Source organism: Hyperolius riggenbachi, chromosome 2 (genome assembly GCF_040937935.1).
Source record: "Hyperolius riggenbachi isolate aHypRig1 chromosome 2, aHypRig1.pri, whole genome shotgun sequence".
NCBI lineage: Eukaryota > Metazoa > Chordata > Amphibia > Anura > Hyperoliidae > Hyperolius > Hyperolius riggenbachi.
The window spans coordinates 184,063,103-184,090,752 of record NC_090647.1 but is presented as its reverse complement, the minus strand read 5'-3'; the positions used below and the strand labels follow the sequence as shown (position 1 = coordinate 184,090,752).

At 45.3% G+C, this 27,650-nt stretch overlaps 1 protein-coding gene across 19 annotated transcripts in view; it reads left to right on the top strand.

The window, feature by feature from the left end:
- MYCBP2 (MYC binding protein 2) overlaps nucleotides 1–27,650 on the top strand; it is a 304,231-nt gene that overhangs the window by 138,838 nt on the left and 137,743 nt on the right. For 16 of the 19 annotated variants that reach the window (XM_068267884.1, XM_068267883.1, XM_068267882.1 and 13 more), the window contains 10 exons: nucleotides 4,256–4,303; nucleotides 8,354–8,473; nucleotides 12,356–12,437; nucleotides 16,402–16,519; nucleotides 18,289–18,493; nucleotides 19,884–20,037; nucleotides 20,805–20,977; nucleotides 26,016–26,141; nucleotides 26,239–26,366; nucleotides 26,473–26,564. In XM_068267884.1, coding sequence (XP_068123985.1) covers nucleotides 4,256–4,303; nucleotides 8,354–8,473; nucleotides 12,356–12,437; nucleotides 16,402–16,519; nucleotides 18,289–18,493; nucleotides 19,884–20,037; nucleotides 20,805–20,977; nucleotides 26,016–26,141; nucleotides 26,239–26,366; nucleotides 26,473–26,564 — 1,246 coding nt within the window. The remainder of the gene's footprint in view (nucleotides 1–4,255; nucleotides 4,304–8,353; nucleotides 8,474–12,355; nucleotides 12,438–16,401; nucleotides 16,520–18,288; nucleotides 18,494–19,883; nucleotides 20,038–20,804; nucleotides 20,978–26,015; nucleotides 26,142–26,238; nucleotides 26,367–26,472; nucleotides 26,565–27,650) is intronic. The other 3 variants (XM_068267876.1, XM_068267875.1, XM_068267868.1) reach the window with 1 other exon arrangement.

Here is a 27,650-nt window from a genome sequence, read left to right as displayed (position 1 = left end):
GATTTTGCTCCTTAGTTTATGTTGCTTCTGTGCTTCTTTTCCTCTTAATTCGGGTTTTTTTTTGGCATGGAAGTCCATCTCACTTGGAGGATGTTCTTTTTCCTTCTGTGCGAATTAAATCCTGTACTAAACCCTAAAATAGTCTTTTTTAAATAAAATATGATGCTTAACTATTTATGCAAACAGTATGTTTTTCCTGCAACAGGAGTGTTGTGCCAGGAAAAAAGGCAGCAAATATCCTTTTCAGCATAATTTATCAGGAAAGATTGGTAATACATTGAATAGCATGGAAGGATGAGAATACCTGTCATTGCTATAGCAACAGTAAGATGTCCTTCATTGTTCATGTTGTTTGGTGCTCAAACCCAGTAGCTTACGCATTTTCCTGCTTAGGCACAATGGTGCCATCAATGTCATGGAAAATAAATACCGGCTGTTGTTTATACACTTTACAGGTTGTTTATTTTGCTTTTTGGTGGCTATAATTGTAACTAGTAAGACGGATCTTTTTTTTTTTTTTTTTAATCCCAATTAAGAGAAAAAAAACCAATCAAATCCATTATGATCTAAAATTTGCATTCTGTCGAAGTACAGTATCAGATTTTTATCCATTGAAGTGATTATAAAAAGATCTCCTAATCCGTTATCTGATAGGTTGTTATCTATAAATATGCCACATAGACTTTTTTTTTTTTTTTTTTTTCCGACACACGGTTAGGGTTTTGTTTTTGGCATGTTTGACAGTCGATCAAAGTTAAAGAGAACCGAGGTGGGTTTTATGAATGCTATTATGACACAGAGGCTGGTTCTGCATACAGTGACCAACCTCTGTTACTATACAGTGCCACCCCCCCCCCCAGCCTTCCCCCCTTCCCCTGTGCTTTGCTGTCCCCCAGAAAAAAAAAATGCTGTGCTAGCGACATGCAGCGTGTCACTAGCGGGCTGTTTACATCCAGGCTGTCGTTTACCGCCTCCCCCGCCTTCGTCCCTTCCCGCCTCTGTAAGCTGATTGGAGGGATGCAGGCGGGGAGCGGCAATATAGAGAAGGTGGGGGGGCAGCAGTAAATGACAGCCTGGATGTAAACAGCCTGCTAGCGACACGCTGCATGTTGCTAGCACTGGGGTTTTTTTCTGGGGGACAGCAGAGCGCAGGGAAGACCTGGGGGGGGGAGGGGGCACGGTATATTAAGTGGCTGGTCACTGTATGCAGAACCAGCCTCTCTGTCATCATAGCATTCTTAAAGAAAATCTGTAACGAAAAAACGTCCCCTGGGGGGGTACTCACCTCAGGTGGGGGAAGCCTCCGGATCCTATTGAGGGTTCCCCCGTCCTCCTCAGTCCCACAGTGGCGGCGAAAATCCTCTCAGAGCGGCAGCGATGTAAATATTTACCTCCGTGGCTCCAGCGCAGGCGCAGTATTTGCTCTTCCCACGGAGATAGGCGGAAATAGCCGATCTCCATCGGGCCGCTCTCCTGCGCAGTAGAGTGGACTCGACGGAGATCGGCTATTTCCGCCTATCTTCGTCAGAAGAGCCGAAGCAGCGCCCCCGCTGGAGCCTGGAAAGGTAAATATTGAACAGGCGGTCTGATTTGTCGCGCCGGCTTTGAAGGGCTGCAGTGAGACCCCCGTGGGACAAAAGAGGACGGGGAAAGCCTCATTAGGATCCTGAGGCTTCCCCCTCCCAAGGTGAGTACCCCTCAGGGGACGGTTTTCTCGTTGGTGTCTCTTTAAAACCCACCTCGGTTCTCTTTAATGGCCTCTACCTTATTCCTTAATTCTTTATATCCATGTGCTGTACAACCTTAATCCTCATCAGCCCCTAATCTTCCAATGCTAAAATACCAGCCTTCCCTTACTCTCTTCCATTACCCCTCCACTCACACAAGGTTAAGCTGAAGTCCATGAAGGAAAAAGTCTATTGAATAAAAGTTAATCCAAAGTCTTTGCCAGAATTGTGCTAAAGAGTAACTGTCAGGCTGCAGAAGCTAATTTAAACCTCTATTCTCCTGTGTTAAAGAGGAGCTGTTAGGTATAGGGTCTCAGAGAAAATAAACACATATATCAGTAGCTAAAGATTGGCTGTACTTACATTACATATGCATTTCACTGTCCACGTTTGGATTTCACAGAATTTGTATATAGTATATGCAGAGAATGATGCTCCTGACAGCTCATGGCAGGTTCCATGTTTGTGAAGCCAAATGTGTCGTCATGTCCTGCCTGCTTCTGATCACAGAACAGCTCATACTGAATAACACTAGTTTGCAGTGAATATTAATGAGCCATGTGGCTAGGAACAATAGCGGACTCCTGCAGTGTACGCTGCCCCGAGATTTATCTGTGCTGTGGCTGGACTGAGTTTTAGAAGCTGCTGAAACTTGATCCCGTCTTCTCCTTAGCAGCCGAGGGGAGGGCCCCAGAATGCTTTGCAGTATGTTATGCGGCTTGCGTCCTGCTTAGGTCTAAGCTGTGCTGATAAGCACACATCAAAGGTAAGAGAGATCTTTATCTTCAGTAATGTCTTTTTGGCTTCCTTCTAAACTGTTTAACACAGGAGACTAGATGTTTAAATTCGCTTCTGCAGCCTGACAGTTACTCTTTAAACAGTTTAGAAGGAAGCCCAAAAGCCATTAGTGAAGATAAAAATCTCAGTTACCTTTGATGTGTGCTTATCAGTAAGGCTGTTAAAACCCAAGAGGACGCAAGCCGCATACTATACTGCAAAGCATTCTGGGGCCCTCCCCTCGGCTGCTAATGAGACGTTACAGCAGCTTGTAATCAGTCCAGCGCGTAGCACTGATAAATCTCCTGGCAGAGTACACTGCAGGAGTCAGCTATTGTTCCTAGCCACATGGCTCATTAATATTCACTGCACACTGTGTTGTTCAAGTACGAGCTTATCTGTGATCAGGAAGCAGGCAGGACATGACGACACATTTGACAGAAAAACATGGAGCCTGCCATGAGCTGTCAGGAGCATCTATCTCTGCATATACTATATACAAATTCTGTGAAATCCAAACGTGGACAGTGAAATGCATATGTAATGTAAGTACAGCCAATCTTTAGCTACTGATGTATGTGTTTATTTTCTCTGAGACCTTATACCTAACAGCTCCTCTTAAATCCATGCTGAAAACCAGTGATCCAGGGAACTTTGGCCAGCTACAGTTTAAAGACTTTAATGAGCGGTTTGTAGAGCTTGTAAAGGCCTTACATTTATCTGTGTCAAATTGTAGCACAGTAAAAAGTACAGTGATTTAAAAAAAAAAAAAAAACTCTTGAGAAAGTATTAACAGGAAATGCTTGTTGTTCGCGCCTGGGTAGAGAGCGCAGGAAATGGTTTCAAACCTTTTTGTGGGGCGGATATAAAATTCTAGCATGCAGATCTGAGAGGGGTTGATGTATGATTAGGCATACTCGCACTCACAATTGAAATAGGCAATATACACAAAGCAAACCGGAAGCGAAAATAAACTTGAGAGATAGCGAATTGTATGTGTGGTACCGCTAAGAAATAGAACATTAGCAGCAAAGAAGAGTCTCTTGTTTTCTAGTACAGGAAAAGTGAAAAAAAGAACTTCAGATATCTTTGCAAAAAAAGCTTCTCTGAGCTATTCGACCTACTGGGTTGAATACTGTCCTCTTTCCTGAAGCACTTAAAAAGCTTGAGATAAGGTATTACTGCAGGAAAGTTCAAAGGGTCGTTATTTATGTGTGCTTTGTTTGGTTCAAAACTGCAACTGTGACAGTATAGTGCAACATTATAAAAAGCTATATAACTGAAAATAAAAATGACTTCTTCGCTGCTAATGTTCTAATCATTATCTGAATTACACAGACAATTCATTTTATCATAAGGTTTTTTTTCGGTTCAGGTTTGCTTTAATAATGATGCGACCTCACATAGTGAGGTATGTGGGAATTGTGTGAATGTAGCCTGTAAACAATGCTTGCATAGCCTTCCTGGAATGTATCTGTCCAGGATTTGCCCTTACTCTTGGGCCTTCTTCTAGGCTAGCTTGAGTAGAGGACAGGTTGTTAAGCATTTTGATATAGAAAATAAAAAAACGATCAAGCTTTTAATTCTGTAAATGTAATTTGCTGCTATTTGATGTTATAAGGACTTTCAGTTCTTACTTCAAGTCCACTGTAAAGTTCCTCTTAGTATTGTGATATGACATTTGCAATGAGATAATTCATATTAGTTGCAGTCAACAGCAGGCGCGCATATTCTTCCTTTTATTCTCACAGTGCTGATTAAAGGAAATTGGTCAAGAATAACTGTGATTACTTTGAAGGGTAAGAATAGTTCTAGTTCTGGCACATTGATGTAGGATGTTATCACATGGGTGTTTCAGGGCAAGCACATGCAGTCAAAGAGCTCTTAGTCCATTCATTTGTGTATGCTGCAGATTTCCTAAATGGTCACCTGATTATAACAGTGTATTTAATTGCCACCTCCCGAACAGGAAATTGAAACCTGGCGTGCAGTGGTTTGGAAAGTTTTATAAGGGCTCAGGGTGGGTTTTGAATGTGTTTCAATGGCATCTTCTAGAATCCAGCCTGAAGAGTTGGTTGTTAGAGGGAGTGCAGTGAACATTATATTGCCTGTAGCATTGCACTTAAAGAAAACAGGCCCCCTCTGTAAATCATACATGGTGACCAGAATCTGAGTAGCAGCTTTGCATGGTGGAGCTATTGGTACACAAAGTAGTTTCTAACCACATGTCATTTTCTGAAGTAGCAATGCTCTATTTCCCCAATTAGATGTGTGCCCACCATTGCAACTAATGTAGTGTTTTGTGCTAAGGAAATTTACTCAGTTGAGCAGTTGGTTGCATTTGTGCTTGACAAGCCTGCTGCGGGTGGTTTTAGATTGGTTCAAGGCTTACTGTCCACATTTTTTCTCTATCACAGATTCACTGTTATAAGGGAAATTCCACTTTTTTTTTTTTAAATTTGGCTCTATATATTGCAGATATTGATGTTTTTCCCCATCTTGATTAATTTGTGTAGTGTACCGTATTTTTCATGCCATAGGGTGCATTCCTACAAACCCTCCCCCCCCCCCCCCTTTTTTTTATTGGTGGGTCTTATGGACCAAAGATGTTGTATGGCCAGTGCCAGGCGCATCTGATTTAGAATTTTTACTTCGTTTGTTTTCCACCTAAATCTAGGTGTCTTATGTAATGAAAAATACCGTATGTAAAATAAGTATTTCACAGTGCCTCTGGCAGAAATTGAGGGATGCCAAGGTTTTCTGCCAGTGGAGTGGATATTGATGCCTCTTGCCCAGTGCAACGTATTACCCCTGCAGCAAGAATCTCTGAACAGGCTCATAGCAGCTGTAATCTGGGCAGAGTTCTGTTGATGAGGCTGCTGAATAATTTCATCTTATTGTCATCTCTTAAGGTGGCCACACACGATGCAATAAAATGATCCGATTTTACAGCAATTTGATAAATATGATGGTATCTCCCCAAAAAAAGGAGTTTTTTTTTTTTTTTTTATTCAACTGAAAAAAACGATCGGATTTCCTGTTTTTTCGAATTGTATCGATCCAAAATGCTGGAAATTTTTCTTCAATTTTTCTAAAGAATGTATGGTGTGTGTTAGATTGTCAATTTATTAATATACGCTCCCTAGCAATTTTCTCATTTTTATCATCATTGGGGAAAAATTGAACGTGTGTGGTACATTGGTCATATTTTTGAAATGTTACAATCAATCAGGAAAATTGATTGCAATACTTGAATTGAACAGATATTTAAAAAAAAATTGTATGGTGTGTGTGTGGCCACCTTTAGGCTCTGTTCCCACTAGATCAGAGGAACAGACATTTTTTGTCCGTTCTCTGCTCCACAGTAAATGGATCCTATTTTATAAATCGGAGCCGTTCACACTTGTCACACTGCAATGGATCTGCGGGATCCGATGCAGTAAGCGGACCACACTTCTGTGCAGTCTGCAATAATCCTGGGCACACGGTGTTCCCCCACATAGCATATGGGGAGATCTGCCCTGGGCTACAGCCGGACCACAGCGGACCATCGGCTCCCGCTAGCCGCACGTGATTCGGAACAAATGGAAACGCAGCCTTAGTTGGCTGTAGGATGAATTTTTTTTTTTTTTTATCTTAAATTGTACAAAGATTTGTAGAGCACCAAACTGCTTTTGGCATTTTATTTAAGGAAAGTGGAATTACCTTTTTAAAAGGAAACTAGTGTTTTTGAACATGTGGCTCCTGTCTTGGCTATTTGAGGTTGTGTTATATTTTTGTATAAAAATATAATTTGTAGAATAGCTGCTAGAATGAGATTGGTATTTCACCATAACCAATCTGCCTCTTTTATTACAGTAGCTTGATGCAAGACATGGGCCACAGCAAATGCTGATAGATTTTTTTTTATTGTGACAAACAAAGCATAATGGTTTTAACCAAGAAATGTACAATGTGCATACATGTCCCATCTAAGCAAAACCCCTGTTGCCCATGGTTAGTTTATGGACAGTAACATGTAATAAAGCTGATGTAGATCACCACTTTACTCTGGCACACTTGCAGAATGCCTGGCTGACCTTTTTATAAAATGCTGAAGTCCTTTTTATTGAACAAAGCAACAATGTTCTCCCTTTTCCTGTCAACCTTCATTTGGGTCATATGGCATTGCTTGCTGACCAATAAGAGAACAGGAATATATCTTGCCCCTTTGAGGAATGCAGTGGTCATGATTGGTTCTCGTGGTCACCAAAATCCAGCTGCAGAGTTGGAGAGGTGTGTGCTTGTTGTAAACTGCCGGTGTCTCTGTGGCCCCATAGACTTCCATAGTATTTCTGCTGGAAAGGTGGCAAAGCTAATCTTTTGTGGGCATGTAGTGTGGCACTAATGTTGTACCTCATGCCCGGAATTTTACAGTACGGTACAATAATGCTGGGCATCTTTATAAATCTGTCATCCAGTGTATATTTAAAACATACGGACATTTCCTTTTCTCTAGAATGATCACTGTTTTCTCCGTGGTGCTTAATGTTCAAATAGTAAAATGATGCTCTCTCTTCTGCAGCAGTTTTAACACCTTTTCACTAGTGCTGTTTCTTCTTCATAGGTGGTGTTCACATTCTTCCCTTTTTTTCCCTTTGGTGATGTAACTATTTCCTAACTGTACTTGTATTACAGTCTGGCATCCAAGTTGCAGTATTTTCAGAAGAATATATTCCACAGTAGAGAACTGTAAATATTTGCAAGTGAATTTTGCTTGTGGCTTTAAATGCTAAAATTGAATATAAATACTTATTCTGGCATCTCATGCTCATGACACTATACTATGCTTACCAGCCTTTGTCCTTTTTTTTAGAACTCTTAAAGGGACACTTAAGTAAAAAAAAAAAAAAAAAAGTTTTTTACTCACCTGGGGCTTCCAATAGCCCCCTGCAGCTGTCCGGTGCCCTCGCCGCCTCCCTCCGATCCTCCTGGCCCTGCCGTCAGCCACTTCCTGTTTCGGTGACAGGAGCTGACAGGCTGGGGATGCGAGTGATTCTTCGCGTTCCTGGCCACAATAGCGCCATCTATGCTGCTATAGCATATATCCTATACCATATAGCAGCATAGAGGGTGCTAATGTGTCTGGGAAGGCTAAGAATCACTCGCGTCCCCAGCCTGTCAGTTCCTGTCACCGAAACAGAAAGTGGCTGCCGGCGGGGCCAGGAGGATCGGAGGGAGATAGCGAGGGCACCGGACAGCTGCAGGGGGCTATTGGAAGCCCTAGGTGCGTAAAACTCATTTTTTTTGTTTGACTTAAGTGTCCCTTTAAGTTAGAAAAAGGCAATACACAGTGGTACTTTCACCCTCCCTCTCCCAAGCAGGTGCTTCTCATTGGAATGTACACTATCACAGTACCATGTTTCTCTACTTGCAGGATATGTTTGTATTCATCTATATGTCCATTCATCTGTCAGCGAACTGAGCTCTAACTATGTCTGTATTCCTTTAGCAGTCAGTGGGGCTTCACAAATAATGTTTTGGCTAATCACTGTTCTAGTTAAGAATAAAGTTCAACGTAATTGGGAGAAAGTCAATGGGCACAATCCAATTCACCTTTTCTCCTAAGTGAAATTTCACATCTTATCAATAAGATGCCTTTTAAGCCACCAGCAAGAAATTAATCTGATAGTACGTTTAACTACTTTTTGGCACTCTTTCAATTGCAGGTTGCTGAAAAGTTATTTTAAATAGATGAAAATTATCACCTAGGAGAAAACTTGTGAAAAAAAAGTGAATTGGGTCGTGCTTAATTTTTTTGTTTTCTCACACATATTTATTCTTATAATGTTCATATAAATTTCTTTCAGATGAGAGCAGAGAACAAGGCGAAAAAGATGCCAGCAAAATTACTACTTACCCCCCTGGATCAGTTCGCTTTGACAGTGAGCTCAGAGCTGTGCAAGTCAGTTGTGGGTTCCACCATTCAGGTAAGGAATCAGAATATTTTCATGCAGAAGCTGTATAATCTTAGGAATAGATGCAGGTCTAGTAAACTGCCAGAAACTATCACCGTGCACCGAGCATTGTTTACTGTGTCCATAGGATGCAACTCTTCTAATTATACATTACTTACTTACTACATATATTGTATATAGTTAATATTGATTATCCTATTTAATTCAGTGTGAGGTGAGATTTGCGGAGTTCATTATTAAGTAGATCAAACTCTGAGAAGCTAGCAGTGATTCAGGAATTGCAGTACTCTCCTGCTAAAAAGTGTGGCATTTCAGGGGCTATGCCAGATTTCCAGGACTAAAGGAAGCCAACCAATATGTAAAATTGGCCCGATTAAACAGACTGTCCGTTGCTGAACTGAAATCAATCAAGTAGAAATCGGAAATCTATCAAGTAGTAGCAATTTTTACCACCTTACCAGAAGAAATCTGATGAATGAGGTAATGAAACTGCCTCACCTGCAAGCCCTTACACCAGTCAGTGTAAGGGCTTCTTTTTTTCTACTGGGAGCTACAGCCACGCCTCCTGTTCTGCTACATAGCAGCAGCCCAAATTGCTAAGCCATATTAAGATTCGGCTGTGCGCTCCATAAATCTGCAGCATACTGTCCAAATCCGTGGTGAAGTGAGATCTTGACAGCAAGCCTACTTTCCCAGTGCAGCTTGCATGCAGGGGAAAGCTGCATATCTGTAATTAGTGGAAACTGGATTCAAGCAAAGGATCGGTACCACACAAATAAGTATTATTAGCTCTGATACTTTATTGAATCATAAAAGTGACAGGCAGCGACTGCCCGCTGTTTCGGCCTCTCTGGCTTTTCTCAAGTTGCCACAAAAATCAAGGGCATTTGATTTGTGTGGCAACTTGAGAAAGGCCAGAGAGGCTGAAACAGGCTGTCGGTTGCCTGTCACTTTGATGATTCAATAAAGTATCAGAGCTAATAATGCTTACTGGTGTGGTGCCGATCCTTGGCATGAATCCTAGATTATGACCCTTTGGTACAGGGGTGTGTGAGGGTCTGGGCACTCCTGAAACCTGAGCCTGGTTGGGTGCTCTTGGAACCAAGTTTACATTAGTGGAAACGGGCGCTTACACAAAGCTACATTGATCCTCTGCAAATCCACTTCTTGCCGGATTGGGATAAATGATTTTTTTTCCAGGTTAATTATCAAACTAACTCAATCACTCAATTTAGAGAACCTATTTTTTTCTATTCTTTTTAATTCCAGTGCCTTTGTTGCATTGAGTGCCTGGCTGAAAATAAATCGGTCACTACACACTCCATCCAACTGATTTTAATCCCCAACACTTGTGTGTGGGTTCGGAGTTGGCAATTTATTACTGCGCTCAGATACTTTCATTGAAGAACTACCATTGATTCTGGTCAATAAAAACATGTCAAGTTTGCTTAACCTCTCTGGTGTTCAGTTTCTGCTGAATTTCTGAGCAAAAAGTGATGCAGTTAATTTTCATAACCTTTTTTTCCTGTAACTTACCAAAATGTGTCAAGCAAGGGTCCAGTATACATTTTGAGTTTGATGAAAGCTTGAAAAACAAAATCTAAACTAAATTTCGAAATTACTCCCCAAAAACTCTAACTTTCAAGCTGCAGCTGCTCAACCTGCACTAACACGAACGTAAAGGTGGCCATACATCTAGAGATGGGAAGATTCAACCAAGAAACAAATCTTTCTCTAGTTAAATCTGAATAGAGAGATCTGTTGGCTTCCTATACACTGCAGGCTGATTCCCCATCGGTTTCAACATGAAATCTCTCGGGAATCGGCTGTATCCATTGCTTCGATGCTTCCCCCGGTATATAAATGTACCTCGTGTGTACATTTATACATTACCTTTCAGCGTAGTGCCCATTTGTTTTCAGAATCCCCCGCAGATTTTTGTAGGTAGGTACAAGTGTCCCCAGTATAGGCTAGGTAGGTACAGGTGTCCCCAGTATAGGCTAGGTAGGTACAGGTGTCCCCAGTATAGGCTAGGTAGGTACAGGTGTCCCCAGTATAGGCTAGGTAGGTACAGGTGTCCCCGGTATAGGCTAGGTAGGTACAGGTGTCCCCAGTATAGGCTAGGTAGGTACAGGTGTCCCCAGTATAGGCTAGGTAGGTACAGGTGTCCCCAGTATAGGCTAGGTAGGTACAGGTGTCCCCAATATAGGCTAGGTAGGTACAGGTGACCCCAGTATAGGCTAGGTAGGTACAGGTGTCTCCAGTATAGACTAGGTAGGTAACAGGTGTCTCCAGTATAGGCTAGGTAGGTACAGGTGTCCCCAGTATAGGCTAGGTAGGTACAGGTGTCTCCAGTATAGGCTAGGTAGGTACAGGTGTCCCCAGTATAGGCTAGGTAGGTACAGGTGTCTCCAGTATAGGCTAGGTAGGTACAGGTGTCCCCAGTATAGGCTAGGTAGGTACAGGTGTCTCCAGTATAGGCTAGGTAGGTAACAGGTGTCTCCAGTATAGGCTAGGTAGGTAACAGGTGTCCCCCATTATAGGTCTAGGTAGGTACAGGTGTCCCCCATTATAGGCCTAGGTAGGTACAGGTGTCCCCAATTACAGACTAGGTAGGCATAGAAGTCCCCCCAGTATAGAGTAGATAGGTGTGGGGATTTCAGGTGTGGGGGTCCATGTAAGTGGATATAGGAGTCCCCCAGTATAGATTCGATTTGTGTTGCATTTTTAGGTCCATTTAGGTGGATATAGGGGCGCTAATGTTAGTGCCCCCGATCACCGCCAATCCAGACGCATTACATACCAAGCCTTGTTCCAGCGATGTCTGCAGCCTCTCCGCTGTCCGCACAGCTACGGTATTCTCTGCTATGGGGAGGATCGGGGCTGACGCCATGCCATCACCGGCATCATGACGTCCTCCCTATAGTGGATAATATCGGAGCTGTGCGGACTTCGGAGAGGCTGCGGACATCGCTGGAACAAGGCTTGGTATGTAATGCGGCTGGGTTGGGGGTGATCGGGGGGTGGGAGCACTAACATAAGCAGCCCTATATCCACCTACATAGACCTGAACCTGCAACACGATCTAATCTATACTGGGGGACTCCTATGCATCAAGAAACCCTCTGAGCGGCATGCCCGACACCGTCAGGCATACAGCTTTCAGCAAAATGTTCTTGCCCGACAGTGCCGGGCATACCGCTCAGGAGGTTAACAAATACATTCTGTACTGAAGAGTTCTGGACAAATTGTTGAAAAAGCATTTAACAAAACACAATGGATTTCCTTTTATATATCCTTTTCTAGTCAAATTCAAGAAAAACGCCTGATGTGTTCTCTAAAAAAAAATACTTACATGCACACACTTCAAAACCAATTCTCTCTTGATTCTATATACACAACCAAAAGCCTAACAAATGGCGTGGGTGTACACAGGTTTATGGTTGGTAGTTAAACTGACATTGTTACTTATTGTAGGGAATATATACTAGGCACCGTACCAAAAAAGTTCTTCCAGTTTTATTTTGTGTATCATTTTGGTATTGCACTGAGGCATGCCAACACCACTCCACATTGTCCTGCAAAGCCATTGCATGCAATGCATTACTAAGTATAGTGCATTATATGTGACTAAGCCCTAAACCATAGTTACATGACTTGCTGAAGCTGGTTTAGCTGCATGCACTTTTCTGTGGACCTTTCATTTGCTGAGGATGAATACCAGTTTAATTTCCCACATATATAGGGAAACACTTATGGTTTAGTAATCTACCATTATCTACTTTTTTGTTTTAAAGTTTCAATATAAATTCATGATTTTACTAAATATGTTGTATCTGGCAAATTGAATAAACTTTGGTCTCAAACTATATTTTCCATTTTGTCTTATTGTAGTGGTGTTAATGGAGAACGGGGATGTGTACACTTTTGGCTATGGCCAACATGGACAGCTTGGGCACGGTGATGTGAGTTGTCGGTACGTCTCACTGAGATTTCTCTTTATTTTGTAATGTACAGTACTTAAAAGCCACTGTGAATTTAAATTGAAAATCTACATAAAGTAAAAGGTATAAAGAATGGCTGGTGGAAAAGAAAGTAGCACCTTGCTCAGTGGTGTAGCTAGAGATTATGGGGCTCCATAGCTAAACTTTCATAGGGCCATAGGTTGTAGGCACTGTTGAGCAATGCCTCATGCCCCATCCTATAGATATGTGTTAATTGGGCAATTTAAATTCTCATGCGATCTTCACTGCAAATAGTCCATGGGCACTGAGACACAATCCTACGGTGGAGGAACACAAGAAAATCAATGGTGAATATATCAAGAATCGCCTGGCCTCCCCTCTGCGCCAGGGCCCCATAGCATCTGCTATGGATATTGCTACTATTATATAATTTTCTTTTTTTTTTTTTTTTTGGTAGACGCCATGTCTACCTAGAGCAAAAATATTTTGAAGGTTATCAAAAATGTAGTTAGTCGTACTTTATTCCTGCAAGTGTATATACAGTTGTGTTCAAAATTATTCAACCCCCAATGCTGTAAAGGGTTTTAGGGAATTTAGTGTACATTTGTAATTGTGTTCAGAATTAAATCTTACAGGGACTTTTTAAAGAGCAACTGTAACGGCAAAACGTCCCCTGGGGGGTACTCACCTCGCGTGGGGAAAGCCTCCGGATCCTAATGAGGCTTCCCACGCCGTCCTGCGTCCCTCGGGGGTCTCGCTGCAGCCCTCCGTGCAGCGGTGACGTAATATTTACCTTCCTGGCTCCTGCGCAGGCGCTCTGACGGCTGTGGGGTCCGAAGTAGGCGGAAATACCCGATCGCCGTCGGGTCCGCTCTACTCCGGCGCCTGCGCAGTAGAGCGGACCCGACGGAGATCGGGTATTTCCGTCTATTTCCGAGCCGAATGCAGCCACAGCGCCCCCGCTGGAGCCAGCAAAGGTAAATATTGAAATTACAGTCGGGCCTGTTGCCGGCTGTTCAGAGGGCTGCAGCGAGACCCCCGTGGGACGCAGGATGGCGTGGGAAGCCTCATTAGTATCCGGAGGCTTCCCCCACCCGAGGTGAGTACCCCCAGGGGATCTTTTTAAAGTTACAGAGTCTCTTTAAAGAACCAAATGCAACTAAAATGACATCAATTGTTTTTGTAATACAGTATTAAATGTTTTTTTTTTTGTGTGCGATTTCTTCATTGACACCATTATTAAACCCCTTAGAGACTACCACTCTTAAGAACAGAGGTTCATTCAAGTGTTTTCGATCAGGTATTGAAAACACTTGTGGATGTGAACGAGCAGCAATCAAGCATAATAAGCACCAATTAGGCAGATTTAAAATGACTGGTACTCAGCTCCTTCTAGACATTTACTGATGTGTTTACAAACATGGTGTCACAAGTCAAGAAAATGGTCCAGGCAGACAAGAGAAGAGGTTTTTTCATTTCACAGGAAGGGCAATGGCTATAAGAAGATTGCAAAGATGTTAAAAATACCAAGAGACACCATAGAAAGCATCATTTGCAAATTCAAGGCAAAGGGCACTGTTGAAACGCTACCTAGTCGTGGCAGAAAGAAGATGCTGACTTCGACTGCTGTGCGCTACCTGAAGCGCAAAGTGGAGAAAAGTCCCCGTGTGACTGCTGAGGAACTGAAAAAATATTTCAGATGCGGGTACTGAAGTTTCAGACTATAAGGCGCACACTGCGTAATGAAGGCCTCCATGCCAGAACTCCCAGGAGCACCCCCTTGCGGTCTCCAAAGAAGAGACGACTGCAGTATGCCAAGTCATGTGGACAAACCACAAAAGTTTTGGGATAGTGTTCTGTGGACTGATGAAACTAAATTAGAACTGTTGGGGCCCATGGATCAGCATAGCATTTTGGACGAGGAAGAACAAGGCCTATGAAGAAAAGAACACCTTGCCTACTGTGAAGCATGGCGGGGTGGGGGGGGGGGGGGGGTCAATCATGCTTTGGGGCGGTTTTGCTTCTGCAGGTACAGGGAAGCTTCAGCGTGTGCAAAGTACCATGAATTCTCTTCAGTACCAGGAGATATTGGATGAAAACGTCATGCAGTCAGTCACAAACATGAGGCTTGGGAGACGTTGGACCTTTCAACAGGACAATGATCTCAAGCATACATCCAAGTCCACTAGAGCATGGTTGCAGGTTAACCCCCCTGGGCACCTCTCTGAGCCCCCCGACCGCTGCTGGCTATATTTACCCAGATCCCACAAGAGCCGCAGCTTCTCCATTCAGCTTCACTTGTCGCTATGGCGACGATCGTACATAACGTCAGGACGTCATGCGCACCCCCGATCCTCCCCATAACGAAGCTGGAGCTTCTCGGGATCCCTGGGGGGTACGTAGAACAGAGGTGATCAGTGGGGACCGGAAGGACTTGGGCCACGTGGTTAGCTAGCGAATCACTAGCTTAACAAAATAAAACACTTTTTATTTTAAAATATCCTCCCGGGGCCATGTGATCCCCTGCGGCGGCTAGCCCGGGCGTAGGTTCGGGCTTACCACCAGGGAGGTTAAAGGCTGGAACATTTTGGAGTGGCCATCACAGTCACCAGACTTAAATCCGATTGAGAACCTCTGGTGGGAGTTAAAGAAAGCAGTTGCAGCACGCAAGCCTAAGAATCTGACTGAACTGGAGGCTTTTGCCCATGAAGAATGGGCTTAAGATACCTGTAGATCGCTGCAAGACACTTGTGTCAAGCTATGCTTCACGTTTAAAAGCTGTTATAACTGGAAAAGGATGTTGTACAAAGTACTAAGAATGAATGTCACTTGTGGGGTTGAATAAAACTGATAATGATGTGATCTCACAAAAGACCTTTGTGGTTATTTCATTATAAATGTTATGTTTATCTGACTTACAAGTGCCTCTTTGATTTAATTGTAAACAAGATGACTGACATGATCAAAATCAATGTCAAACTGGCCAAAACACTAAATTTCAGTGGGAATTGAATCATTTTGAACACAACTGTACTACATAAGTTCTGTGGGTGGGTGGGGAGCAGACATGCAGGAAAGATTACAAACTGTCTGAAACCACTTTTCTCGCAGCATAAAGATTTTCAGTGACCACACTGTCTCCTAGTGTGCAGTGATGCTATGCATAAGAAAGGAATTGAAGTTACTCATTGGCACTTAATAGGGTTGTGAGTAGTTGTCAAAAATGCACTGAATAGTTGTGCATGTCTGATAAGAAGAGGAAATTCCATTCAATAGTCTTTGATGTTCTTGCATTGCAGCTTTTGTTACAGTATATATGTTTTAAGTGTCCTAATCTAAATGATAGAACTGTGGCATTGATGGCATACTGAGATTTAGGTTTCACGTTGTCTTCTGAAGTACTTTAATGTCCCCGACAATTCCTTCTCCATTTCTGCTTGTCTATGGGGAATAGAGGGAGGGTATAGGGAGTTGAGGAAGCATGTAATCTTGAGTATAATTCACTGCTGTAAATGCATTTTTTCTTCTGTTGTAAAAGGAGATCAGTTTTCACTGTGCTGATAAAGTAGTAAAAATAACTTGTAATGCATGAAACTGATATCACTTGCAGCATGCTCCCACTATATAGAACAATGTAAGTAAGATACTATGGGGGTTGACTCGCATAGCTACGGTAGTATTGCTGTGCGCACAGCACTATTACCGCTACTAGCTAACCTTGCAGAATTGGTGTGGCGGTACATGAATAGTGCGAGCGTAGCTTCAGTAAGGCGGATTGGTAATGCTGACATTGCCCATGACCGTGGGTCCTGCAAATTGTGCAACGTGCGGTACACTGCTGGTGTTCCAGTAATATTGCTGTGCACTGCTTTAACGTTTCTTTGATTTTATGCTGTACAGCATACTGTACTTCCAAGATGTGTCCTTCTATGGAAACATGCAGAAATATGATTTGTAACGTCTTCTCTTACCCAGTGGCTGTCCAACATTAGTACAAGCACTGCCAGGTCCAAGTACCCAAGTCACTGCTGGGAGCAACCACACGGCTGTCCTTTTAATGGATGGACAGGTGTTCACTTTTGGAAGTTTCTCGGTAAGTTAATTTCTATTTTCCGGTTATGTTTTCCTATTTTATAGCTTCCTATTTATAAACTGAAGAGGTGCCCTTTATAGAATTAATCAGCAATCCGTGCTTTTCAGTCTGTTCATACTGGTTATTAATTCAGATATAATGTGCTATGAGTAGCTCATGTGCAGAAGGATTTCTGAGCAGTGTCAGTTACTAGGAAAGGTGTCATGTGATAGTTCACTAGGGAGCCTCCAAGGGGGCGGGGGGTAATGAGCTACCAGTTGTTTACTCTGTAATGGGCCTCCACTTTTTTTTTTTTTTTTTTAAATCACCTGTACAGTTATGAATATGATGCCATTTAAACTAGTGCTTCTGTGCAAAAGCTGTAAATCTGTAAAGATTTAACATAGTACTAGGGCAGCTGCTGACTTTTAACTGTATGCACTTGTACATTTTGTTTGCATCTCAGGAAGATGGCATAACACTTTTGGTTTCCATTGGCACTCAGCCCCCTCAGCACTAGGGCTTGCTTTCATTTGAAACTGAAAAGAATTCAGGGATACATATCACTATATAACAATATCCAAAAGACTGCAAGAAAAATCTCATTGTTTAGAATCAATAATACTATAACATTAGTGAGCATATAAGAAAGGGTAGTGCCAGACGTACCTATAATTAATGCTGGGAACAAGAAAATGTATGCATGCTCAAACACCAAGTTTAACCCTAACAAATCTGGCTTTGCAAATCTGGCCTAATTGGCTTATCATGAGGCATAGCTCATGCAAATATGCATTTGCTTTCGCATGCCAAACTATGCAGGGTCAAAAACCAATACCGCAAAGCAGTTGCCCTGTGGGAATTAGTTCATGCTACATTAGCACTATCCAGGGGCGCTAATTAAGCAGTCAGGAGATTTGGGCCCAGGATTAAGATGAAAACCTGCTCAGCCTGCTCCTTCAAAAGTCTTGGCAGTGTTAAATACTATTCCCCCTCCAGGCTCATATGGACTCAAGGGGTAAGATATAATTTCGCTGCCAGCTATTGCTGATGGCCAAATTGCACTGTTTTTGAAGTAATTTGGGTTCAGTCTTTTGACTGTGCCCAAATTACTGTCTGAGCGCCGGTTTTGCCATAATTCCTATTGGCTTATGGCGGTATCGACTGCACCGAAATCTCTGGCCCTGTGTTCCTTTGCTTCAAGTACCTAAACTACTGTAATTGTAAAGCAAATTTGACATCAGATTTTTAAGAGCTTGCTGAAAGGTGGCCCTTATTTGTAACTCCCATACGTAGCCACAGGACGCATTGAAGGGATGGGGCAGGACTGTTGCCTCATATTTGATAAAGTGTGAGTAAGTCATTTCAGAAATGACATGACTGACTGCTGCTCCTCTAATTTTAAAACTAGCACTTCTGTGGTATGTGGTAAGCACTCTCTATGCAGTGTTCTCCCCAGAATTTTTTTCCAGCCGGGTGGCATGAAAGAGTAGCCGGGTGGCATGAAAAAGTAGCCGGGTGGGGCGAGTTGAAAATGCAGGGCAGCTGTGCTTACAGCATAGGAGGAGAGGAGGATGTGAGCCGATGACAGCCGGGTGGTCACCAAATCTAGCCGGGTGGAGCACCCGGCTAAAAGAGCCTGGGGAGAACACTGCTATGTAGTGTAGACCTTGTGTTATTTTGGCTTTTCTGAAAAGTTCCATGCATTAAACATTTCATTGATATTTCCATTTTATTGCTTTCACTACTCTACACTGCATTTTAATAATTTTACTGTATTGTCTCTGTAGAAAGGACAGCTGGGAAGACCCATCGTAGACATGCCTTACTGGAATGCAAAGCCAGCACCTATGCCCAACATTGGCTCAAAGTATGGAAGAAAGGCAACATGGGTTGGGGCAAGTGGAGACCAGACCTTCCTGCGGATAGATGAAGCACTTATTAATTCACATGTATTATCTACGTCGGAAATTTTTGCAAGTCGACAAATAATAGGCAAGCACCTGTTCATACCTGTTTATCCTCTCAACATCCCTTTGCACCAGGCTCTAGATATCATAGCCAGGCCACTTGGTTAGATTGACTCCTATGCGATTATTCCATTGAGGTAACTTTACTGTTGAGTTGGTGGCAGACACCGTTTCCAGTGACATTTAGAAGCACCCTACTTTCTACTCTGCAACACTACCTGAAGGCCCGAGGAAGTGGGGACTTATCTGGCACAGATAAAGCGCCCGTTGTTCCGCTCACTCGGCAACTGGCACCTGCAAGTGAGAGAGGAGAGAGGATGGGTGGGGGAGAGTATTGCTGTTATCCTGTAATGGGAACACAATCCACCTATTTGAAAACATGGCTGCTTTCTGCTGTGTATAAGGAATAAATTATGGAAATGTGAATCTATCAGGTTTTAATCTTTGCAGCAAACTTGTATATTTCCTGGTGCATTAAGTATAGCACCTTGGATTTCTCATGTGTTGGCACATGTATAAGTATCTAAAGAATACATATATTGTGCATTGTAGTAATGAGGTCATGTATTCAATGTTTATAATGAACACCACCTCCTAAAACTACATGAAGATGAAAAAGCCCAACATACAGGCAAGTTAAAAGCTGAAATACTGAGAAGTCATAGCAGTAACAGTTAATTGCTTTGGTCTTTAACATTCTGCAATTTTGATGTTGCCATTTTAAAAAGGTGGCTGGCAGTTTCGGAGTAGGGGAGGGTCAAAGCTGGTGCGCCAAGTAAACCTAATCAGGTGGTGCAGTGAGCTAGTCGTTGGCCACTGTCGGGCCTCTTTCAGAGAAACAGCTGAACTGTGCGCTTGTTGAGCAGTTCATTGTCCTACCTGCCACCTACGAGCATCATTCCGGTGTAATTTAAATACAGCTGAATGGCAGCAGCTATAAAACTGATGGGGGATCTTTCAATATGCCTATCCTGTCCCCTCTCAGTCCTCCTTGTTCCAGTGCAAATCACCCACCCCGAGGCCACCGTACTGCTCGAGCACGCATGCGCAGTACAGAGATGCCCGTTTTTGGAAGCACTCAGTGACACGGTGTACTCTCAAGATGTTATAGCTTAACCAGGGAACTGCATTGGAATGAAGGGACTGAAAGGGAACCACAAAGGCTCTATAGGACCGAGTCTTGCCTCTCCACAGGCAAGTAAAATTATTTTTTTTATTTTTTTTTTTGCATATAGCTACAGATTTGTTATAAGGCTGCATTCTCATTTCATTTTCCAGGAATCTCACAGAAAAAAAAATACAAAATTGATCTAATGCTAGGGCGCTTCTGGCATTCTGCTTTGAGATGAGTTGTCCGTCTGATAAGCAAATAATTTGATGTCGGCAAGAGTGTAAAAACCTCTTTAATGTTACAGGTCTTGTACCAGCTTCTATGTCTGAGCCTCCACCGTTTAAATGCCTTCTAATCAATAAGGTTGATGGAAGCTGTGCTACTTTCAATGATTCTGAGCAAGAGGATCTGCAAGGGTTTGGCGTGTGTTTGGACCCAGTTCATGACGTTATCTGGAGGTGTGTGTTTTTTTGTTAAGAGTTGCTCATACACTGAGTGAATTTGCCTGTCAGGAACTGTAGCAAGGCTCTGTGTGATATTGTAACCTAATGAATTTGAGGAACAAAAACTTCACTCCCCCAATGTTTTTAGTGTAGAAATGATAGAATAGGGTCCAATCTGACAATCATTTTGACAGCAGGATTCGTCTGTGCCACATTATTTTCTGCGATGGTGCCATCGTTTTTCACCCATCGTTTGTTTAACCCCAACTCATCCTCCATTATGAAAATCTTAAAACATGCTTCAGTGATGGGGAATATCCAGATGGCTCATGGTGACCCAGAACCTCTAGGAAGGTATAAGCAGCTAAAAGAGACCGAAATGCCCTCTTACTAAAAAGCAATGCTAAGCATAATTTGCCTTCTTAAACAATAAGGTATTTGCAGTCACTCAGTTTGAAGTGAGCAGCTGTAATTTCCCCTAATGCATTGCTACTGAATATACAAATTCTCTTTATGCTCCTGAAGCCAGGCACACATCCAGAGCTGCCGGTACAGTATATAGTGAGCCCTATAGCTTATACATTTCACAGAGCCACATCAATACATTGTGCATACAGCCTGCTTCAGGCGTTCTGGTCCTCATCAGCGCATGGCAGGGATTGATGTTTTTCTATGGGATAGATTTAGCAAAATGGCATTTATTTTTATACACTAAATGGTAGGAATTTGATTTTAATGATGCTTGTATAAAGAACATTGTGCTCATTGTTTTTGTTTTGTAGGTTTCAAGCTAGCACAAGGGAGCTGTGGTGTTACAATGCTGTTATTGCAGACTCTAGACTGCCTTCCGCCCCAGACATGCAGTTAAGATGTAGCATACTAAGCCCAGAGCTTGCACTCCCAACAGGCCAGAAAGCTGTTACTACCCGGTCACATGCAGCTTTGCATATACTAGGTAAGTGGGTCAGAAGCATTGTTAAAAGGAGAATCTTGTCAACTCTCAAATAAAGGGTTCCCAGACGTTCACCAAGCAGCTCACAATCTACTTATAGGCAGTGGCGGAGGAACCACCATAGCAGCCTTAGTGGCTGCTATGGGGCCCTTAGCCACCAGGGGAGCCACTGCTACTGGCTTCCTGTGCCCTTTTTTTTTCTGCTTTACATCCCACTGGTCCCAGCATCCTCACTGACTTCTCCCTTCCCCTGCACCCTTACTGACTCCTCTCTCCTCCAGCACTCTCACTGACCTCTCCCTCCCCCAGCAGCCTCACTAACCTCTCTACCCCCCCCCCCCCCCCAAGCGGCCTCACTAACCTCTCCCTCCCCCATCAGCCTCACTGACTTCTCCCTTTCCCTGCACCCACACTGACCTCTCCCTCCCCCAGCACCCTTACTGACTCCTCTCTCCTCCCCCAGCACCCTTACTGACTCCTCTCTCCTCCAGCACTCTCACTGACCTCTCCCTCCCCCAGCAGCCTCACTAGCCTCTCCCTCACCCAGCAGCCTCACCAACCTCTCCCTCCCCCAGCAGCCTCACCGACCTCTCCCTCCCCCAGCAGCCTCACCGACCTCTCCCTCCCCCAGCAGCCTCACCGACCTCTCCCTCCCCCAGCAGCCTCACCGACCTCTCCCTCCCCCAGCAGCCTCACCGACCTCTCCCTCCCCCAGCAGCCTCACCGACCTCTCCCTCCCCCAGCAGCCTCACCGACCTCTCCCTCCCCCAGCAGCCTCGCCGACCTCTCCCTCCCCCAGCAGCCTCGCCGACCTCTCCCTCCCCCAGCAGCCTCGCCGACCTCTCCCTCCCCCAGCAGCCTCGCCGACCTCTCCCTCCCCCAGCAGCCTCGCCGACCTCTCCCTCCCCCAGCAGCCTCGCCGACCTCTCCCTCCCCCAGCAGCCTCGCCGACCTCTCCCTCCCCCAGCAGCCTCGCCGACCTCTCCCTCCCCCAGCAGCCTCGCCGACCTCTCCCTCCCCCAGCAGCCTCGCCGACCTCTCCCTCCCCCAGCAGCCTCGCCGACCTCTCCCTCCCCCAGCAGCCTCGCCGACCTCTCCCTCCCCCAGCAGCCTCGCCGACCTCTCCCTCCCCCAGCAGCCTCGCCGACCTCTCCCTCCCCCAGCAGCCTCGCCGACCTCTCCCTCCCCCAGCAGCCTCGCCGACCTCTCCCTCCCCCAGCAGCCTCGCTAACCTCTCCCTCCCCCAGCACCCTCGCTAACCTCTCCCTCCCCCAGCAGCCTCACTAACCTCTCCTTCCCCCAGCAGCCTCACTGTCCTCTACCTCCCCCAGCAGCCTCACTGACCTCTCCCTCCCCCAGCAGCCTCACTGACCTCTCCCTCCCCCAGCAGCCTCACTGACCTCTCCCTCCCCCAGCAGCCTCACTGACCTCTCCCTCTCGCAGCAGCCTCACTGACCTCTCCCTCTCGCAGCAGCCTCACTGACCTCTCCCTCCCCCAGCACCCTTACTGACTCCTCGATCCTCTAGCACTCTCACTGACCTCTCCCTCCCCCAGCATCCTCACTGACCTCTCCCTCCCCCAGCATCCTCCCTAACCTCTCACTCCCCCAGCACCCTCACTAACCTCTCCCCCCCCCCCCCCCCCCCCCAGCACCCTTACTGACTCCTCGATCCTCTAGCACTCTCACTGTCCTCTCCCTCCCCCAGCATCCTCACTGTCCTCTCCCTCCCCCAGCATTCTCACTGACCTCTCCCTCCCCCAGCATCCTCACTGTCCTCTCCCTCCCCCAGCATCCTCACTGTCCTCTCCCTCCCCCAGCATCCTCACTGTCCTCTCCCTCCCCCAGCATCCTCACTGTCCTCTCCCTCCCCCAGCATCCTCACTGTCCTCTCCCTCCCCCAGCATCCTCACTGTCCTCTCCCTCCCCCAGCATCCTCACTGTCCTCTCCCTCCCCCAGCATCCTCACTGTCCTCTCCCTCCCCCAGCATCCTCACTGTCCTCTCCCTCCCCCAGCATCCTCACTGTCCTCTCCCTCCCCCAGCATCCTCACTGTCCTCTCCCTCCCCCAGCATCCTCACTGTCCTCTCCCTCCCCCAGCATCCTCACTGTCCTCTCCCTCCCCCAGCATCCTCACTGTCCTCTCCCTCCCCCAGCATCCTCACTGTCCTCTCCCTCCCCCAGCATCCTCACTGTCCTCTCCCTCCCCCAGCATCCTCACTGTCCTCTCCCTCCCCCAGCATCCTCACTGTCCTCTCCCTCCCCCAGCATCCTCACTGTCCTCTCCCTCCCCCAGCATCCTCACTGTCCTCTCCCTCCCCCAGCATCCTCACTGTCCTCTCCCTCCCCCAGCATCCTCACTGTCCTCTCCCTCCCCCAGCATCCTCACTGTCCTCTCCCTCCCCCAGCATCCTCACTGTCCTCTCCCTCCCCCAGCATCCTCACTGTCCTCTCCCTCCCCCAGCATCCTCACTGTCCTCTCCCTCCCCCAGCATCCTCACTGACCTCTCCCTCCCCCAGCATCCTCACTGTCCTCTCCCTCCCCCAGCATCCTCACTGTCCTCTCCCTCCCCCAGCATCCTCACTGTCCTCTCCCTCCCCCAGCATCCTCACTGTCCTCTCCCTCCCCCAGCATCCTCACTGTCCTCTCCCTCCCCCAGCATCCTCACTGTCCTCTCCCTCCCCCAGCATCCTCACTGTCCTCTCCCTCCCCCAGCATCCTCACTGTCCTCTCCCTCCCCCAGCATCCTCACTGTCCTCTCCCTCCCCCAGCATCCTCACTGTCCTCTCCCTCCCCCAGCATCCTCACTGTCCTCTCCCTCCCCCAGCATCCTCACTGTCCTCTCCCTCCCCCAGCATCCTCACTGTCCTCTCCCTCCCCCAGCATCCTCACTGTCCTCTCCCTCCCCCAGCATCCTCACTGTCCTCTCCCTCCCCCAGCATCCTCACTGACCTCTCCCTCCCCCAGCATCCTCACTGTCCTCTCCCTCCCCCAGCATCCTCACTGACCTCTCCCTCCCCCAGCATCCTCACTGACCTCTCCCTCCCCCAGCATCCTCACTGACCTCTCCCTCCCCCAGCATCCTCACTGACCTCTCCCTCCCCCAGCATCCTCACTGACCTCTCCCTCCCCCAGCACCCTCACTGACCTCTCCCTCCCCCAGCACCCTCACTGACCTCTCCCTCCCCCAGCACCCTCACTGACCTCTCCCTCCCCCAGCACTCTCACTGACCTCTCCCTCCCCCAGCACCCTCACTGACCTCTCCCTCCCCCAGCACCCTCACTGACCTCTCCCTCCCCCAGCACCCTCACTAACCTCTCCCTCCCCCAGCACCCTCACTAACCTCTCCCTCCCCCAGCACCCTCACTAACCTCTCCCTCCCCTATTACCTTCACTGACCTTATTCCCTATACTGGAGGCTAAGTGGCACCTAGGTACCTAACTGAATTTTTTTTTCACATTAAAATTTGCATTCACATGTGAATTTTTGCATATGAAATTGCGTGGAATGTGCATACTTATATTTTATGGGTGCACTGCTTTATTAGATGTGGTGATCTCCAGAGGCTTCTCCTGAAACGCAAGGCCTTCTGGATACACTGTATGCGCACCTGCACCCCCGAAGGCCTGAACACCCATTGGGACTTGAGTCTCCTGTATGATTATTGATCTGCTAGCTATTTTTTGCATAACTTTTGCATTATGATCTACTTCTTGCCAGGTAGTAACCGTCTAACACCTTTTCCTTTGTATATACTATCTCATCTGTAAAAGGTTTTTTTTTTATTGTATTATCATGTTGCTTTTATATGTTTGTATATACTATTCAAATCTATTTTATGTAATATGTATAAGGTTTCCTTTTAAGAGAGGAGGCTGTTGGGGTTTTGGTTGGAGTTACCTACATATAGCTTACCTCTCAGCAGGTTCATTTGAATTATGACTAAGGGCTCAGCCACACTATAAGCGCTTTTCTGAGCGCTTTGTCATTGATTAGCGCTTTGAGCGCTTTTAAAAATCGCTCCTGTTCACTTTCATTAAAATCGCATTAAAATTGCTGCGATTTTTAGCACGATTTTAATGAAAGTGAATGGGAGCAATTTTTAAAAAGCGCTCAGAAAACTCTAATCAATCACAAACGCTTATAGTGTGGCTGAGCCCGACACGCGATGAATACTGATTTTATTCATCTCGCTGTGGCTTGCAGGTCCTTTTCTCTTGTGCAAATTTATGCTGCATTTTTTTCCATGCATGCGTATTTTAGCAGAAGTGCAATCTTCCATTGACTTTTGTTTGATTTGTGGTAAATGCCTTTTCAGACAACGCATGTGAATTTTAAATCCTTGTTGACCCAGCCTTACAGTTTAGCGCGTGTTTCTTCAGTTGTGTGTCAATTGATCAAATAATTGTGATCTATGTACTGTGTTGCTCCAGCAGACCTGACTTAAACATTAACCAGATCAAGAATCAATTGACCTGTTGCCCATTCAGCATTTAAGTGTGTGGTGCCAATAACGACCGCCTCAACCGATAATCAAGCATGTGTACTGCAGCCCTTAACCTGTGATCGATCCTCCCTGTGGATCTACTCAACCCCAGCGACACCAATCCCATTGTTCGTGCTGCTCCCCTGCTGCACAACATCACCCACACTCCACTCATTGTTCCTCCGCCCTCATGCATAGGAACACAGTGTATTGTCATCTACACAGCTTATATGTGTGTGTGCAACCTGACCCACCGATGTCGCCCACAGGATCAGGTCCTGATTCCCAATGGGCGACATCCGTCACAGGTGTGTGCCCCTAATTGTGGAGTAATTAGGTGCTATCCATTTGGCTGGAAAAATGACATTACCGGAGTTATTTGCCTCTGAAATGCCAGCAAACATGCATTAACCATTTTGTGCATGTTTTTTCATAGAGCTAGTACGGGTAATGTAACAAGTTGTAATTTGCCTTGTGTGCTTTATTTCATAACCGTTTTATCCATCTGATGTTGGCGGCTACATCAATATTATTATTATATTTCTAATTTCAGGCTGCCTTGATACTCTTGCTACAATGCAGGACTTAAAAATGGGCGTCTCAAGTAATGAAGAGGAAACGCAATCTGTGCTAAAAGTTTATTCCAAAGAGGATTACAGCGTTGTAAACAGATTTGAAAGTATGATGTTTTTGTCTGTACTTGTAGAAAGAAGATAGAGTGCTAAACGTTTGTGTCGGGCTGCTGTGTAAATAAATATGTTTGTCATTCTGATAAGGTCATGGAGGAGGCTGGGGGTACTCTGCACATTCGGTGGAAGCAATCCGATTCTCTGCTGATACAGACATCCTGCTGGGGGGCCTGGGCCTCTTTGGTGGTAGAGGGGAGTACACTGCCAAGATAAAGGTAATGGCCAATTAAAACTGTTTTTCGGATTTTACATTTTTCTAACTTTTTTTTTTTTTATAGAAGAGATTTACACACAAATAATGCTTACAATTATTTCCTGTAGCTGTTTGAACTGGGATCAGATGGAGGTGACCATGAAACTGATGGGGACCTTCTTGCGGAGACAGATGTTCTTGCATATGACTGTGCAGCAAGGTAATTCTTATGTTTTGGAAAATAAGCTGGCAGCAGATACAATGAAGCAGACATAAAGGCTGGACCAGTTTCAGGGGAATGACTGCTCTTACCGATAAAAGATTTATACCCCTTTCTCTACTGTCCATTTATCTTGTTGAGCAGTGTATAGCCACCTTCAGTTTATTACCTCCACCTCATTGTAAGGGGGCTACTTACTCTAGACCACTATTTTTGTGTGAATTGATAGAATTCCATGGTACATGTGCAACCAGAAATATTGAGGACACAAATATTTTCCTAGGCCTCTGTACGCACTCAGTTGCAGAGCTTGTTTTTACCTGCATATCAAATCTTTCAAGTCCAGTTCACACAGGCGCTTGCATGATGTTTACCCCCCAAGTGCGGCGCTTACGTTGTTTTTCCCTTCTTTTGAAGTGACCCTGGAAGCAACTGGGCACTCCCGTGTCCCCCTGCGAAGGTGAAAAACGACGACCGCTGCTAAAAGCTGTGGAAAGCCACTAAATGCTTTTTTGCACGCTTGCAGAAAAGCATTTAATTGAGATGCCGCCAGTAGCCTGTGTGATGTCAAATGCTTCACTTTTAGAGCCTCTGATCCGGAGACTCCTTTTCATCAGCTAGTATCTTAGAGCTACAGGCTGCACAGTAATTTTCCCAGCTGCCTGTGCTCCACTTTGTATCTGCTCGAGAAGTGTGATGTTGTGGTCTTTTGTCTGATTTGCCTTACAAACAAAAAGGCTCTCATCTTCGTTATCAGATAAGACTTGTGCATGCTAAACTTTAAATACTGGTTATTATAAGCGGTAAAGGTCCCCATACAATGAATCAACTTTCCCGATCTCCCGGGAAACGATTCCACCAAAATGTCCTATCAACTTTCTATCAACTTCAAGCAAAAATCGAACCAAGTTTATAAGGCAGGATGAAAGCTCTAGGTCGATTGTATGCAAGGTAAGAGTGGCAGTAGATCAATGGCCCATAGCATTGCCCTGCATCGGACAGAGCAACGCTGCAGTTTGATCAATTCTTTCAATAGTTACAGCTAGAATATATTGAAAATCGATGTGCAGTTTGTAGTACCAGTCG